Raw genomic sequence first — 11188 nt, 5'->3', positions numbered from 1 at the left:
CTCCCGCTGTAATCCACACTGGATGGCAGCCAGGCTTCTTGCTGAACACCAGCTCGCGTGGCCACCCCGAGGCCTGCACGCGGGAAGGGGTGAGGGCTGGCCGCACTTCCCAAGGATACCGACTTACCCATTTCCTGGCTCTTTAGGAAACAGCCCCGAAAAGGGTGAAGCCCAGTCTGAGGTGGAGCCTGAGGAGCGCCCGGAGCCCAGGGCCAGAGAAGACTGGGACTGAGCCACAAAGGCAGCCCCTCTGCTCTTGGACTAACAGGGACAGGCCCTGGCCTGACCCCCCAGCAGGGGCAGGTCACCCCCTTGGCTGGGCTCCCCTTCCCTTCAAAGAGTTGCAGTTACTGCGGGCGTGCAGGGCCCTGGACATGGATGGCACTGTGCTCCCTGCTCTCAAAGCCTAACACAACCCCCGATTCTTTGCAGTATAAACCATGTAACTGTAAATGTCTCCCTTGAGCACTGTAAACATTTTAGCACCCACGCAAGTCCCTATGTTATTGGATTATTTCATGTCCAGTGAGTCACACATGATTCACTTCATCAGGTACCCGAGACAAGAACCATTCCTCTCTTCACATGTGATCAGAAACCTAGGTCCCGCCCCAGGGCCCTGTGTCATTCCCAGGGGGTGTGTCCCCTGCAAGACTCTTCACCGGAGCCACAGAGCTGCGAAGGAAGCGAACCTGACGCACTGAATGTCGAAAGCCAAGTAAGGGGACACAGCCCGGCCTGAGAAACTTGATCGTTCAAAACCAGGCTCAGCTGACAAGTTTATTCAACCCCTAAACGTGGGTCCAAAGTGCCTCCCTCTATAAAACGTTAGATGGTGCTAGAAACCGCTTCACACACACACACCTAACCACGAGCAGCTAGCTGCCAACACCCAGCAGCGGAGCACCGGCAGGCTGGGCAGCTCACTTCACCATCACCCACCACGTCCCCAGGGGCCCGTGCGTGGCGGAGCCCTCGGCCGCCTGGAGCCCCTGCTTTCCAGCACAACACTGTCGGCTGGAGGGGATCCCGGCGACACTGACCTTCAGGACGGGGCTCCCACGACTTCTCAACGTGCCCCTGGGAGCACGAGCTGCAGGAGAAACGACTACCTTGTTGTCCTTCTTCCTCCAACGTGGATTCAGATCGCTTCTGAATGTCTCCCGCAGTCACGAAGGCCTTCGGAAAGCAGGAAGGTCTGCACCCTGGCGACTGTTCTCTTTGTTTCCCATTTCAACCACAAAAGGCACAGCTTATCCAGGACAAAGGGCTCCCTGGAGGTGGGGGGCAGCCTCCCCGGGCCTCAGAAGCCCATGCGGGGCTTCTTGCAGTGTGGCTGCGAGCCGGAGCGGACGGCTGCCCGCTGCCGGGAGGGGGTGGCCCGGACACTGGAGGTCTGGGAGGAAGGCACAGAGGCACCCCCCGGGGCGTCCCCCTGGAGCGGCAGCTCAGCCATGTAGTCCCGGAGGGTCTGCTGCCGCTCCGAGGGGACGGCCCGGGCCCACAGCTCCTGGGTGGACTCCTGGGAGGGCGGGGTCACTGGAGGCTGAGGCCTGGCTGCAGGGAGTGTCCGCTCTGGGCTGGGAGGGGGGCTGGCGGCGTCTGAGAGGTCTAAGCGGCCGCTGAGCGAGGAGAAGGTGTTGGACAGCTGAGTCCGGCGCTTGTGCCGCTTGGGCTGTTTGCCGGACCCCAGGCTGCTGCCCCGCCGCCTCTCCCACCAGGCCGCCGCCTGGCCCTCCCAGGCTGCCTCCAAACGCTCGCTGAGCTCGTCCTCGGGGCCTGGCTCGGGGGCTGGGGCCCGCTCTTCCGTGGGGAGCAAGCCCAGGTCCCTCAGCTGCAGGAGACGCCCTTTGGCCATGGCTGTGCGGAGACCTTCTGGCGCTTTGCTCTCTGCCTTCTGAGGCTCAAAGCAGCCCAGCAGGCGGCGGTGGGAGAAGGTGGGTGCAGCCCACACGGGGGGAGCCGGGGGCACCTCCAGCAGGGCCTTCAGCCACCGGCTGCAGGAGGCAGTGGCCTGGGGGGTCCAGGAAGCCGTGGGGGCAGGAGAGTCAGGCCCGGGGTCTGCCTGGAGGTGGAGGCCCTGGTGGAAGACGTCTCCAGCCGCCGAAAGTTGGAAGAGCGACAGCACCGGTGTGTTAGCGGAGGGTGGGATGGCGGCGGCCAGACCTGGAGGTGGAAGGACTGTGACCCTACGGCCTGGTGCGGGTGCGGCTCCTCAAACCCACTCCCCTGCCCCAGCGCACCTATGGCTGGTGCTGTCAGACGTTCCTGCAGCCGCCACTGACTCTTGGGCTCCAGTGGGGCGAAGGCAGAGAGGGAGTCGCTCCTGGAAGGGAGAGACTGGGGGGGCCCTGCCAGCCGGGGTGTGGAGGCCCCCTCTCCTGGAGGAGAGACAGACAGCTGAGGCCCTGCCCAGGCCCGGCCCCGCCCGCCCTCCTGCCCGCCCCCCGCCTGCGCCGCCCCTCACCTGCGATGTGCAGCAGCTGCAGCTCCCCACCCTGGCCTGCCAGGAGCAGCGGCCGCGGGAGGCCTGTGCGGGGCGGGGGCAGCAGCCGGGCCAGCAGGGGCGCAGAGGGGAGGCCGTGGTTCCACTTCAGCAGGGGCACCAAGGGGAGGCGCTCATCCACCAGGTAGAGCGAGAACTGGAGGCCCAGGAAGAAGACAGAGGGGACGTGACTGAGGAGTGGGAGAGAGGGACGGGACAGGTCCCCCCGGGTGGCCCCCTCCGGGGCCCCATGTGGCTCTCAGGCCAAGTCTCAGCACTCCAGGACCAGCCCTGACCACCTCTGCAGCGTCAGCTGCCCAGCCTCGCACAGGAGGCACCCCCGAGCAGGTGGCACCGTCCCCTGTCCTGATGGCCTTGCTGGGAGAAGGGCTCTCGAGAGAGGCTTTCACCCAGCCTCCCCCAACCTCACCTGACCCTGGCACATCCGCCTGAGACACACCCACTAACACCCAGGGTCCTGAGGGGACGGGGTGGAGCCAGACCTCCTCTTCCCTTCCGGACACGGCGGGACTGTCCAGCTCTGGCCATTGCCCCCATGCCCACGCCCTTCCTCCTTCCCCAGCAGCTGTCCAGGACCGTCTCCAGTGACCGCCTGCGATAGTGCAGGACGGAGAGAAGGGGAAGGTGTCGCTCACCTGGGTGCAGATGAGGTGGAGCGTGGGGTGCAGACACTCGGGGCCGCACTCCCCCAGGTACTGGGTGAGCAGGACCCTTTCCCCTTTCTGGCATGACGCTTCTGCCCCTCCACGAAAAAGCAGCAGACCACAGCCCTGCGGGCCCTGGGGGACACGGCCAGGTCAGCCAGCCCACGGTCCGCCATCTGTGGTGCCACCTGCTGCAGCTGGCCCGGGGCTCGCTGGCCCTGCAGCTCATCACGACCTCTCGGGGGAAGGCCCCCCCCCCCACCAAGGACCTGCTCTGTCCCCTCACCTGAGTGTCCACCATCTTCACTCCGGTGCGGTCACCCACAGTCAGCACTCGAGGGTGGGCGGTGAAGTCTGCCCAACGCCAGGGAGAGGGGTCCCGGAACACAAGGGTCTCGGGGTCCTTGTAGATTTGCTGCAGCCTTGGGGAGACAGGCCAGCCATGGTGGGGAGACAGGCCAGCCATGGTGGGGAGACCGGCTGATGGGGGGAGGCTGGGGTGACCTGGCCTGGTGTCCAGGACATGGGCCGGGTTCTGCGGGAGCCGTTGGTTGGGGTGGAGGGTTTTTATGGGGAAGGGGCGTTACCCGTCCTGGGGAGTCCACAGACAGATGGCTCCGGAACGGCTGCAGATGGCCAGCTCTCCAGGCAGGTGAGGGCTACAGGGCACACACGTGATGAATGCTGGGACACCCCCTTCTCCCACGCCCATCTCCACGGAGACCAGCCTCAGTGAGCCCCTCACCTGAGGCTGATCCCTGTGGCCCCCTTCTCGACCTGCAACACCTGGAGAGGGGCCGGCTGCCCCTGCTTACTGACCTTCCACAGGGCACAGTGGTAGTCAGAGCGGACAGCCAGCAGAGCTGAGGGATGGAGAGGGTCAGGGTCAGGGTCAGAGTCAGGCAACAGGTCAGTGAGTGGACGGGGGAGGTGTCTATGGGCCTTACCTTCTCCCTGCACGGTACGGGTCACCACCTGCCGGACAGGTCCCCGGAGCCGGATATGGCCAGGGCCTCCGAGAACCCGGGGTTCACTGCCTGGGGTCAGGTTGACCTTCTGGAAGTCTGGGCATCTCGCTAAGGATAAGTTCATGCGTCATGGCCACTCAAGGCTCCCAACTTCCCACCTGTCCCTAGAGCATGCCCAGCGAGGGAGGATACACAGCCTGTCCAGGGCGCCTCCTGCAGGATAGACCAGCTGCCCAGCCCCGGGCGTCCTGCCGGGCACCCAGGCCAGCGCGCCCCCAGTGAAGGCGTCGTCCAGGAGCAGCTGCTCCCACCGCAGGGCCAGCTCCTCATGCAGCAGCTCCCCCAGGAGGCTCGCCACCGACGTGCTGAGGATCGGGCCCCCAAGGATGGAGAACCGGCGCTGGCGGTGGCTGAGGTAAGCCCAGGGACAGCTGGGGGCGAGAGGAGGAGGGTCAGGCTGTGGGTGATGGGGAAGAGGGTGGGGTACCTCCCGAGGGAGGCCAGGTGTAGCAGACGCATTCTCGGTCACCCTAGAACTTCTTCTTCCTCTGGGAAACCAGCCCACCCGATTCCTGTGCCGCAGTCACAAGATCCAGGCCCGGCCACAGGGATCGGCTCACGGCGGGCATGACACCCAAGCCAAGGCAAGCCGACCACACCGTTCCCGGGACTTCTGCTGGTGCCTCAGGAAGGACACTAGCCCTTTCCCTGGAATCATAAACCATCCTGCTGCCACTTGCAAACAGTCTGTCTAGGAATTAAGCCAAGCAGAGGCAAGAGGGTGAGAAAATAAAGAGGTAGAGCCCTATTAACATTTGAACACCTGGATGCAGCCACGCCTGTAGTGCATGAACTTCCATTCTTTTTTCCCTTACGTGGCTAGTGCAGCTGGGAGTTCTGTATGGGGCAGCGTGGCTCATGACTGCACGGGGGGTGTGGAAGCAATTTGATGGAAACCAGCATCCAGGCCCTGGTTCCCTCCATAGCCCCACCACCAGCTAGGCACACCCATCCCATCCTTTCTCACTAGCCACTTGCCCCCAGGGCTGGTGTCCACCGAGGTCCTGGAGTAGCCTCTTCACGCTGACCACTGTCTTCTTCTTAGAGCGGCTCTGTGTGGAAAGGCCTCGTCAAGCTCACATGCCCTAGGGCTTACCCCGACGGGAAGTGGGGAGCCCCCTCTCCTGGCTGGCCAGGGGTTACTCACCCGTGCTCCCTCCAGTTTGAAATTCTCCAGCATCAGCTTCCCCAGGGGTGCAAAGGCTATGTCCCCATGGTCCCACAAGAACCGGCTGAGCTGCAGGAGGAAAGGAGGCCAGGTCACTAGGCACAGCCCCGGCTGCGTGGCACTGTCCGCCGTGGGGCCGCTTACCTGCTCACTAACGTCCAGCACGGCTTGGGGCTGTCTACGGAACTGGTAACCTCCCCGGAAAAGCAGATCCTGGGCAGTCACACCGGGGTCCCAGGGATCTGAGGGGAGAGTAAGGCTGCGGAAGGGCCCGGAAATGGAACCGGGTGCCCTAGGAGCCTGGAGGTGCCAAGGGCCCTGTAGGGCAGAATTAGCAGGGAGAGGAAAGGCCTCGCGCGGGAGCTGGGGGAGAGGGGCAGCGGGGAGCAGCTTGGGAGGGGGCCCCAAGGCCGAGATCCTTACCGGGACCAGGAGGCAGCAAGGGCAGCGGCCCAGGGGTGTCCGGCTCCCAGAGCAGGCCCTTGGCCACGTGCGGCGCCGTGTTCTGAGGAAACACAACCGCGGCCACAACAGAACAGTGAGTGTGCGCCGGGCCAGGCGCCGTCACCCACTCTTGTCTTTTATTAACTCATTTAATCCTCCCAAGGCACCGGCCAAACTGGTACTCCCCTGCATCGGCAGGCGGACTCTCAACCACTGCGCCACCAGGAAAGCCCCATCGTCACTTTAATGATGAAGAAAATGGAGGCACAGCGAGGCCGTCCCCTGTCCCAGGCAGCAGCCACTAAAGAGAAGGCCTGGGATTTGAACCCAGGCAGTCTGACTTCAGTCTGTGCTCTCCACCTCCAGGCTGCACAGGCTCTCGCAGGCGCCCCTGGCCTTTGAGTCTCACTTACACTCAGGAGACCTTGTGGTCACTTACTTGGGACGCCCACAGGCTGCTCCATCCCACTGCGGGGCTGGCCTGAGACAGCTCAGCTCCACACCTGGGGACGGAAGAGCAGCAGGCAGGCGAGCAAGGCTCCCGCAGGGGCGGATCTGACGTAAGCCCTTCCTTGTCAAGGGAGCCCCTCCTGCCCAATGCCAGCGTCTCTTAAATTCCTCGCCCACTTGCCTCTACCGGGCGTAATCCTTAACCAGCCTGTCTCCAAGTGGCAGCCAGATGGCTTAGGCTTCCGGGGAAAGAGCTGGCGTCCTTCGTGTCCCAGATCTCCCCTCCCCTCCCCACCTCACCCCTACTGTACGGTTTCGGCATCCTTCTGGTTTCGCTCAGAGCTGTTCTCACTTTGTAATGATTTTATCCTTTGGTCTATTCACTTGTCTATTCTCACTCAACCTAACTCTGTTCCACGGGGCTGGGAGCGCATCTGACTTACTCACTCTGGATTCCCAGGGCCTGCTAAGGCACCTGGCACATAGTAGGGGCTGTTCAGTGAGTATCTGTTGAACAAATAGAGAAAGAAAAGATGGGGGCCAACAGCTCCCGCTCAGTAAACCCTCTGCGGATGGCAGGGCATCCCAGGTCCCCAAAGGAGGGGATTCTGGCTCAGCCTGTGTCTTAGCAGATTTGTGCCAATGCCACCTGACTCTGTACTCCTGCCAACTGGTGTGAATGCTAGGATAGGGGGGCCAAGGGACGGCACCCACCCTGCAGCCACCAAGGCTCTCCCTGCCAACCTCACCTCAGAACCTTGGGGCAGGGACTCCGGCAGGGTCAGCGCATCTCTCCAGCTGCACATGAAGGACACGTCAGGGACATCGCTCAGACCAAGGGGGCCAGTCGTAAACAACGAGGGCGGGAGGGAGCTGGGGAAGTCCATCCTGGAAAACAGGAACCACCCTGGCCTTCCTCAGAGACCTGAACCTGACAGCCACTTCCAGGGTTCCTGGAGGGCGAAGAGCACCCTAAGAGGAGTACAATTTCTCTGGGGAAGCAGATAACAAAGAACAAATGACTATGTCGCCTAACGCCTGATAGTAATAAGTGCTACGTTAAAACCAACCAACCAGCCAGGAGGGAGGGGATGGCGGTGGCCGAGGGGTGTGGTCTTAGCATCGTAAGAAGGTGGCGCTCGGCGTACCCTGAGCTAATGACAAGGCCGCTGGGAAGAGGGTACAGCAAGTGCAGAAGTTCTGGGGCAGGAAGTGTGTGAGAAACAACTGGGCAGCCATGGACCGAACTAGGAGGTGAGTGACAGGCCGAAGTCAGACAGGTGGCGAGGGGTCCGCTTCTAGCATGCTCTTATGTATTAATTATAATTACACGTTCACAGACTACACACCCCACTGAATGAATGTGTGTTTCTTAGGGCATGTGTCAGCCTCATTCTAATTGTGGTTTATAGGTACAGCCTTATTTCTTCTTCGAGACTGCTCTCCAGGGGCAGGAACTGTATCTGATTCATTTCTGAGTTCCTGGCATCTGGCTGTTGCGGCCATTCTCTTCCACAGCAGGAGAGGACAGTGGCGGGAATGCGTCTTTTCACTGCAGGACCCTTCCACACTATCTCTCCGCTTCAAAGGAACACCATTGCCCTTCCTACCCACCTACAAAATCCTCCTCATCCTTCAGATTTTCAGTCAGGAAGCCTCTCCCAGTTCTCCCAATACTATCCCACAACACCCTGCATCCCTTCTCCAGAGCACGCATTGCAATGTGGGATTAGATATTTAAAGGTAAAGCCGTTTAATTCCAAACTGCTCCAAGAGTCCCCATGGGGAAGAGCCTTTATCCCCAGTGCCTTGGTACTTACTACATGGCAACAATCAGTACATAAAAACTGAAGGAACAGGGCTTCCCTGGTGGCGCAGTGGTTAAGGGTCCGCCTGCCAATGCAGGGGACACACATTCGAGCCCTGGTCCGGGAAGATCCCACATGCCATGGAGCACCTAAGCCCGTGGGCCACAACTACTGAGCCCGTGCTCTAGAGCCCGTGAGCCACAACTACTGAAGCCCGTGCACCACAAGTACTGAAACCCGCACGCCTAGAGCCCGTGCTCCGCAACAGAGAAGCCACCGCAATGAGAAGCCCACGCACTGCAACGAAGAGCAGCCCCCGCTCGCCACAACTAGAGAAAAACCCATGCACAGCAACGAAGACCCAACGCAGCCAAAAATTAAATAAATTTAAAATGAAAAAATTTAAATTAAAATTTAAATAAATATTTAAAAAAATTTTTAAACAAATGCTACTCATTGTTCTTTTTTTTTAATTTTATTTATTTTTGGCTGCATTGGGTCTTCGTTGCTGCGTGCGGGCTTTCTCTAGTTGTGGCGAGTGGGGGCTACTCTTTGTGGCGGTGCGCGGGCTTCTCATTGCAGTGGCTTCTCTTGTTGCAGAGCACGGGTTCTAGGCACGCGGGCTTCAGTAGTTGTGGCTCGCGGGCTCTAGAGCGCAGGCTCAGTAGTTGTGGAGCACTGACTTACTTGTTCCACGGCACGTGGGATCTTCCCGGACCAGGACTTGAACCTGTGTCCCGTGCATTGGCAGGCGGATTCTTAACCACTGCGCCACCAGGGAAGCCCTAAAACTTTTTTTAAAAAACAAAAAAAACCAAAAACTGAAGGAACAAATCCAGGAATGAATGAAGGAGAGGAAAAAGGAACCAAACAGCCTCAAACAAACGCAGGCAGGCTGAAGGCGCTGGTGGAGCCCACGACCTCAGAGAAGCCCCGAGACAAGACAGCCTCGACTTCCCGCCCTCGCCCTGGGCTCTCTCGGCCCCTTTAGACCGCCAAGGCAGCAGAGTCAGTCGGGTCTGCATTCATGCCAGGCCGGGCACGACAAAAAGTGCGCCTGCAATGGGATGGGAGAGGGGATCCGGGCGGCTCTTCCCCTCAGACATCTACTCGCCCACTCCCTCCCTATCCACCTCTTCCCACTCCACCTCCAGGCCCCAGAATTTCTACCCAACAACAACAGAGGTCTCGCATCAAGCGCCGTGCGCCAGACAGCTGTTGCTACCACGCTTTACATCGGTGGGATGTTCCCCACTCCATGAGCCAGCGGCTGCTAATACCCCACTTTGTAAACCCTGGGCGACTTGTCCCAAAGCCACAAAGCTTGGCGCCCGTGGACTTGAGCAGAGCGACCTGCCTCTCCGTCCCGTCCGGGCGGCGCGCGTACTTACGTGGCCCCGGCCGTTCCGTTCTCGTCTGGGAAACGAACCTCCGCGTGACGCTCGCCTGACCCTCGAGCCACGAGGGAGCCCGAGAGTGCAACCCTCGCTCCGGCGCCCTCGACAGGACCGCCCCACAACGGCGTTTCGCCGTCGCTTGAGCTGGGCCGGAAGTGCTCCCTGAAAGGCAGGAAGTCCCGCCTCCCAGCCTGGCCTCACGGGCGCTCCAGCGCGCCACCTCCCGGGCGGAGGGGGAATGCGAGTGCAGGCGGCGCTGTGGGCCGTAGAAATCAAACGCCTTCAAATCCCAATAGTGAAGTCCAGGTTGACGGGCGTGCGAACCTCACCTCTGCTTAACTAACTTCCTACTTTACAGAACTGTTGCATTAATTCACTCAACAAACACTGAGCACCTACTATAAGCCAGGCACTTTATTAGTCAGTAGGAATCCTACTGACTGTCTTTATATCCTGTGAAGCAGGCTTTCCAAATAGGAGTACAGGTACTGCTGGGAATGCATGAGGCTTTCCCAGTAGTCAGGCAAATACAGCTTTAGGCACTGGTTCCCAGATTCTAGCATGCATCAGCATCAACTGCAGGGTGTGTTAAAACAGAGTTTCTGGGCTTCCCTGGCGGCGCAGTGGTTGAGAGTCCGCCTGCCGATGCAGGGGACACGGGTTCGTGTCCCGGTCCGAGAAAATCTCCCTATGCCGCGGAGCGGCTGGGCCCGTGAGCCATGGCCGCTGAGCCGGCGCGTCCGGAGCCTGTGCTCCGCAACGGGAGAGGCCGCAACAGTGAGGGGCCCGCTTACCGCAAAAAACAAACAAACAATCAACAGAGTTTCTGATTCAGTGAGCCCGGGGTGGGGCCTGATAATTTGTATTCCTGAGTTCCCAGGTGACGCTGATACTGCTTGTCTGGGGGCCAAGCTTTAAGAGCTACTGTGCGATCATAAATATTACCCTTATCCAGCCCAGTAGTTTTCAGACCTGAGCATGCATCAGAATCCCCTGGAGGGCTTGTTATAACCATTTGCTGAGCCACTCCCTCAGCGTTTTCTGGTTCAGTAGGTCTGGGATGTGATCCAGGAATTTGCATTTCTTTTTTTTTTTTATTCAACTTTTTTTTCATTTAAATGAATTCCTCTTAGAATTTAGTCCCAGAAAAAAACTTTCTCCTTACAAACTTTATGCTACTTCTTTTTTATTTTTAAGAATTCCACATATTACTTATTTTAAATTTAATTCCATTTTTTTTTAATTGGAGTAAAATTGCTTTACAATGTTGTGTTAGTTTCTTCTGTACAATGAAGTGAATCAGCTGTATGTGTACCTATATCCTCTCCCTCTTGGACCTCCCTCCCACCCCCACCCCCACCCCACCCATCTAAGTCGTCACAGAGCACCGACCTGCACTCCCTGTGCTATACAGCAGGTTCCCACTAGCTATCTGTTTTACACATGGTAGTGTATTTATGTCAAACCTAATCTCCCAATTCGTCCCACCCTCCCCTTCCCCCCCAAAATTTGCATTTGTAATGAGTTTCCAGTGATGCTGATGCTGCTGGTCCGGGCACTACACTTTGAGAACCATTACTTTCAAGAGTCAATTTCCAAATTCTTGGCTTCCATCTATATAGATTTTATCTGGGAGGTGCTTGGCTTCGGAAGCTTCGAGCTTTTTTCTCCTCTGTGGAGTGTTGCCTGAGATGAGTGCAGAACAAGGGGGCTATTCCAAAAAGCAGAGTCCCTGAAGGAGAA

General features: G+C 59.1%; 1 protein-coding gene across 4 annotated transcripts; it reads right to left on the bottom strand.

Annotated features, from left to right (window-relative positions):
• Positions 1-62: 62 nt before the first annotated feature.
• On the bottom strand, positions 63-9577 carry TAF1C (TATA-box binding protein associated factor, RNA polymerase I subunit C). Of its 4 annotated transcripts, none has more exons than XM_029209081.1 (14): positions 9440-9577; positions 6990-7193; positions 5770-5851; positions 5491-5588; positions 5326-5415; positions 5157-5230; positions 4311-4549; positions 3896-4214; positions 3738-3809; positions 3437-3572; positions 3142-3285; positions 2468-2642; positions 2244-2381; positions 63-2166 (listed from the first exon to the last, which is right to left on the bottom strand). In XM_029209081.1, the coding sequence occupies exons 2-14, from the start codon at positions 7125-7127 to the stop codon at positions 1304-1306; spliced, it is 2568 nt and encodes an 855-aa protein (XP_029064914.1). In that variant the 5' UTR covers positions 7128-7193; positions 9440-9577; the 3' UTR covers positions 63-1303. The 4 variants fall into 4 exon arrangements, with proteins under 4 accessions (XP_029064914.1, XP_029064905.1, XP_029064924.1 ...); XM_029209072.1 differs by having other exon boundaries at positions 6990-7128; XM_029209091.1 differs by lacking the exon at positions 9440-9577 and having other exon boundaries at positions 65-2166; positions 3896-4013; positions 4098-4214; positions 6990-8065.
• Positions 9578-11188: the final 1611 nt, after the last annotated feature.

The sequence above is a fragment of the Monodon monoceros genome, unplaced genomic scaffold (assembly GCF_005190385.1).
Source record: "Monodon monoceros isolate NGI ecotype Baffin Bay Population unplaced genomic scaffold, NGI_Narwhal_1 Super_Scaffold_10, whole genome shotgun sequence".
Taxonomy (NCBI): Eukaryota; Metazoa; Chordata; class Mammalia; order Artiodactyla; family Monodontidae; genus Monodon; species Monodon monoceros.
Note: the sequence above shows the minus strand (reverse complement) of the source record. Positions and strands in the feature narration are given on the sequence as shown.

Bases quoted from the DNA above. Each gene is read 5' to 3' on its own strand.
- TAF1C (XM_029209081.1), bottom strand. From the start codon at position 7,127: ATGGACTTCCCCAGCTCCCTCCCGCCCTCGTTGTTTACGACTGGCCCC. The intron at 2,643-3,141 runs GTGAGCGACACC...CTGGGCCTCCAG, and splicing joins TCCACCTCATCTGCACCCAG to TTCTCGCTCTACCTGGTGGA. The intron at 2,167-2,243 runs GTGCGCTGGGGC...TTCCACCTCCAG, and splicing joins TCTGACAGCACCAGCCATAG to GTCTGGCCGCCGCCATCCCA.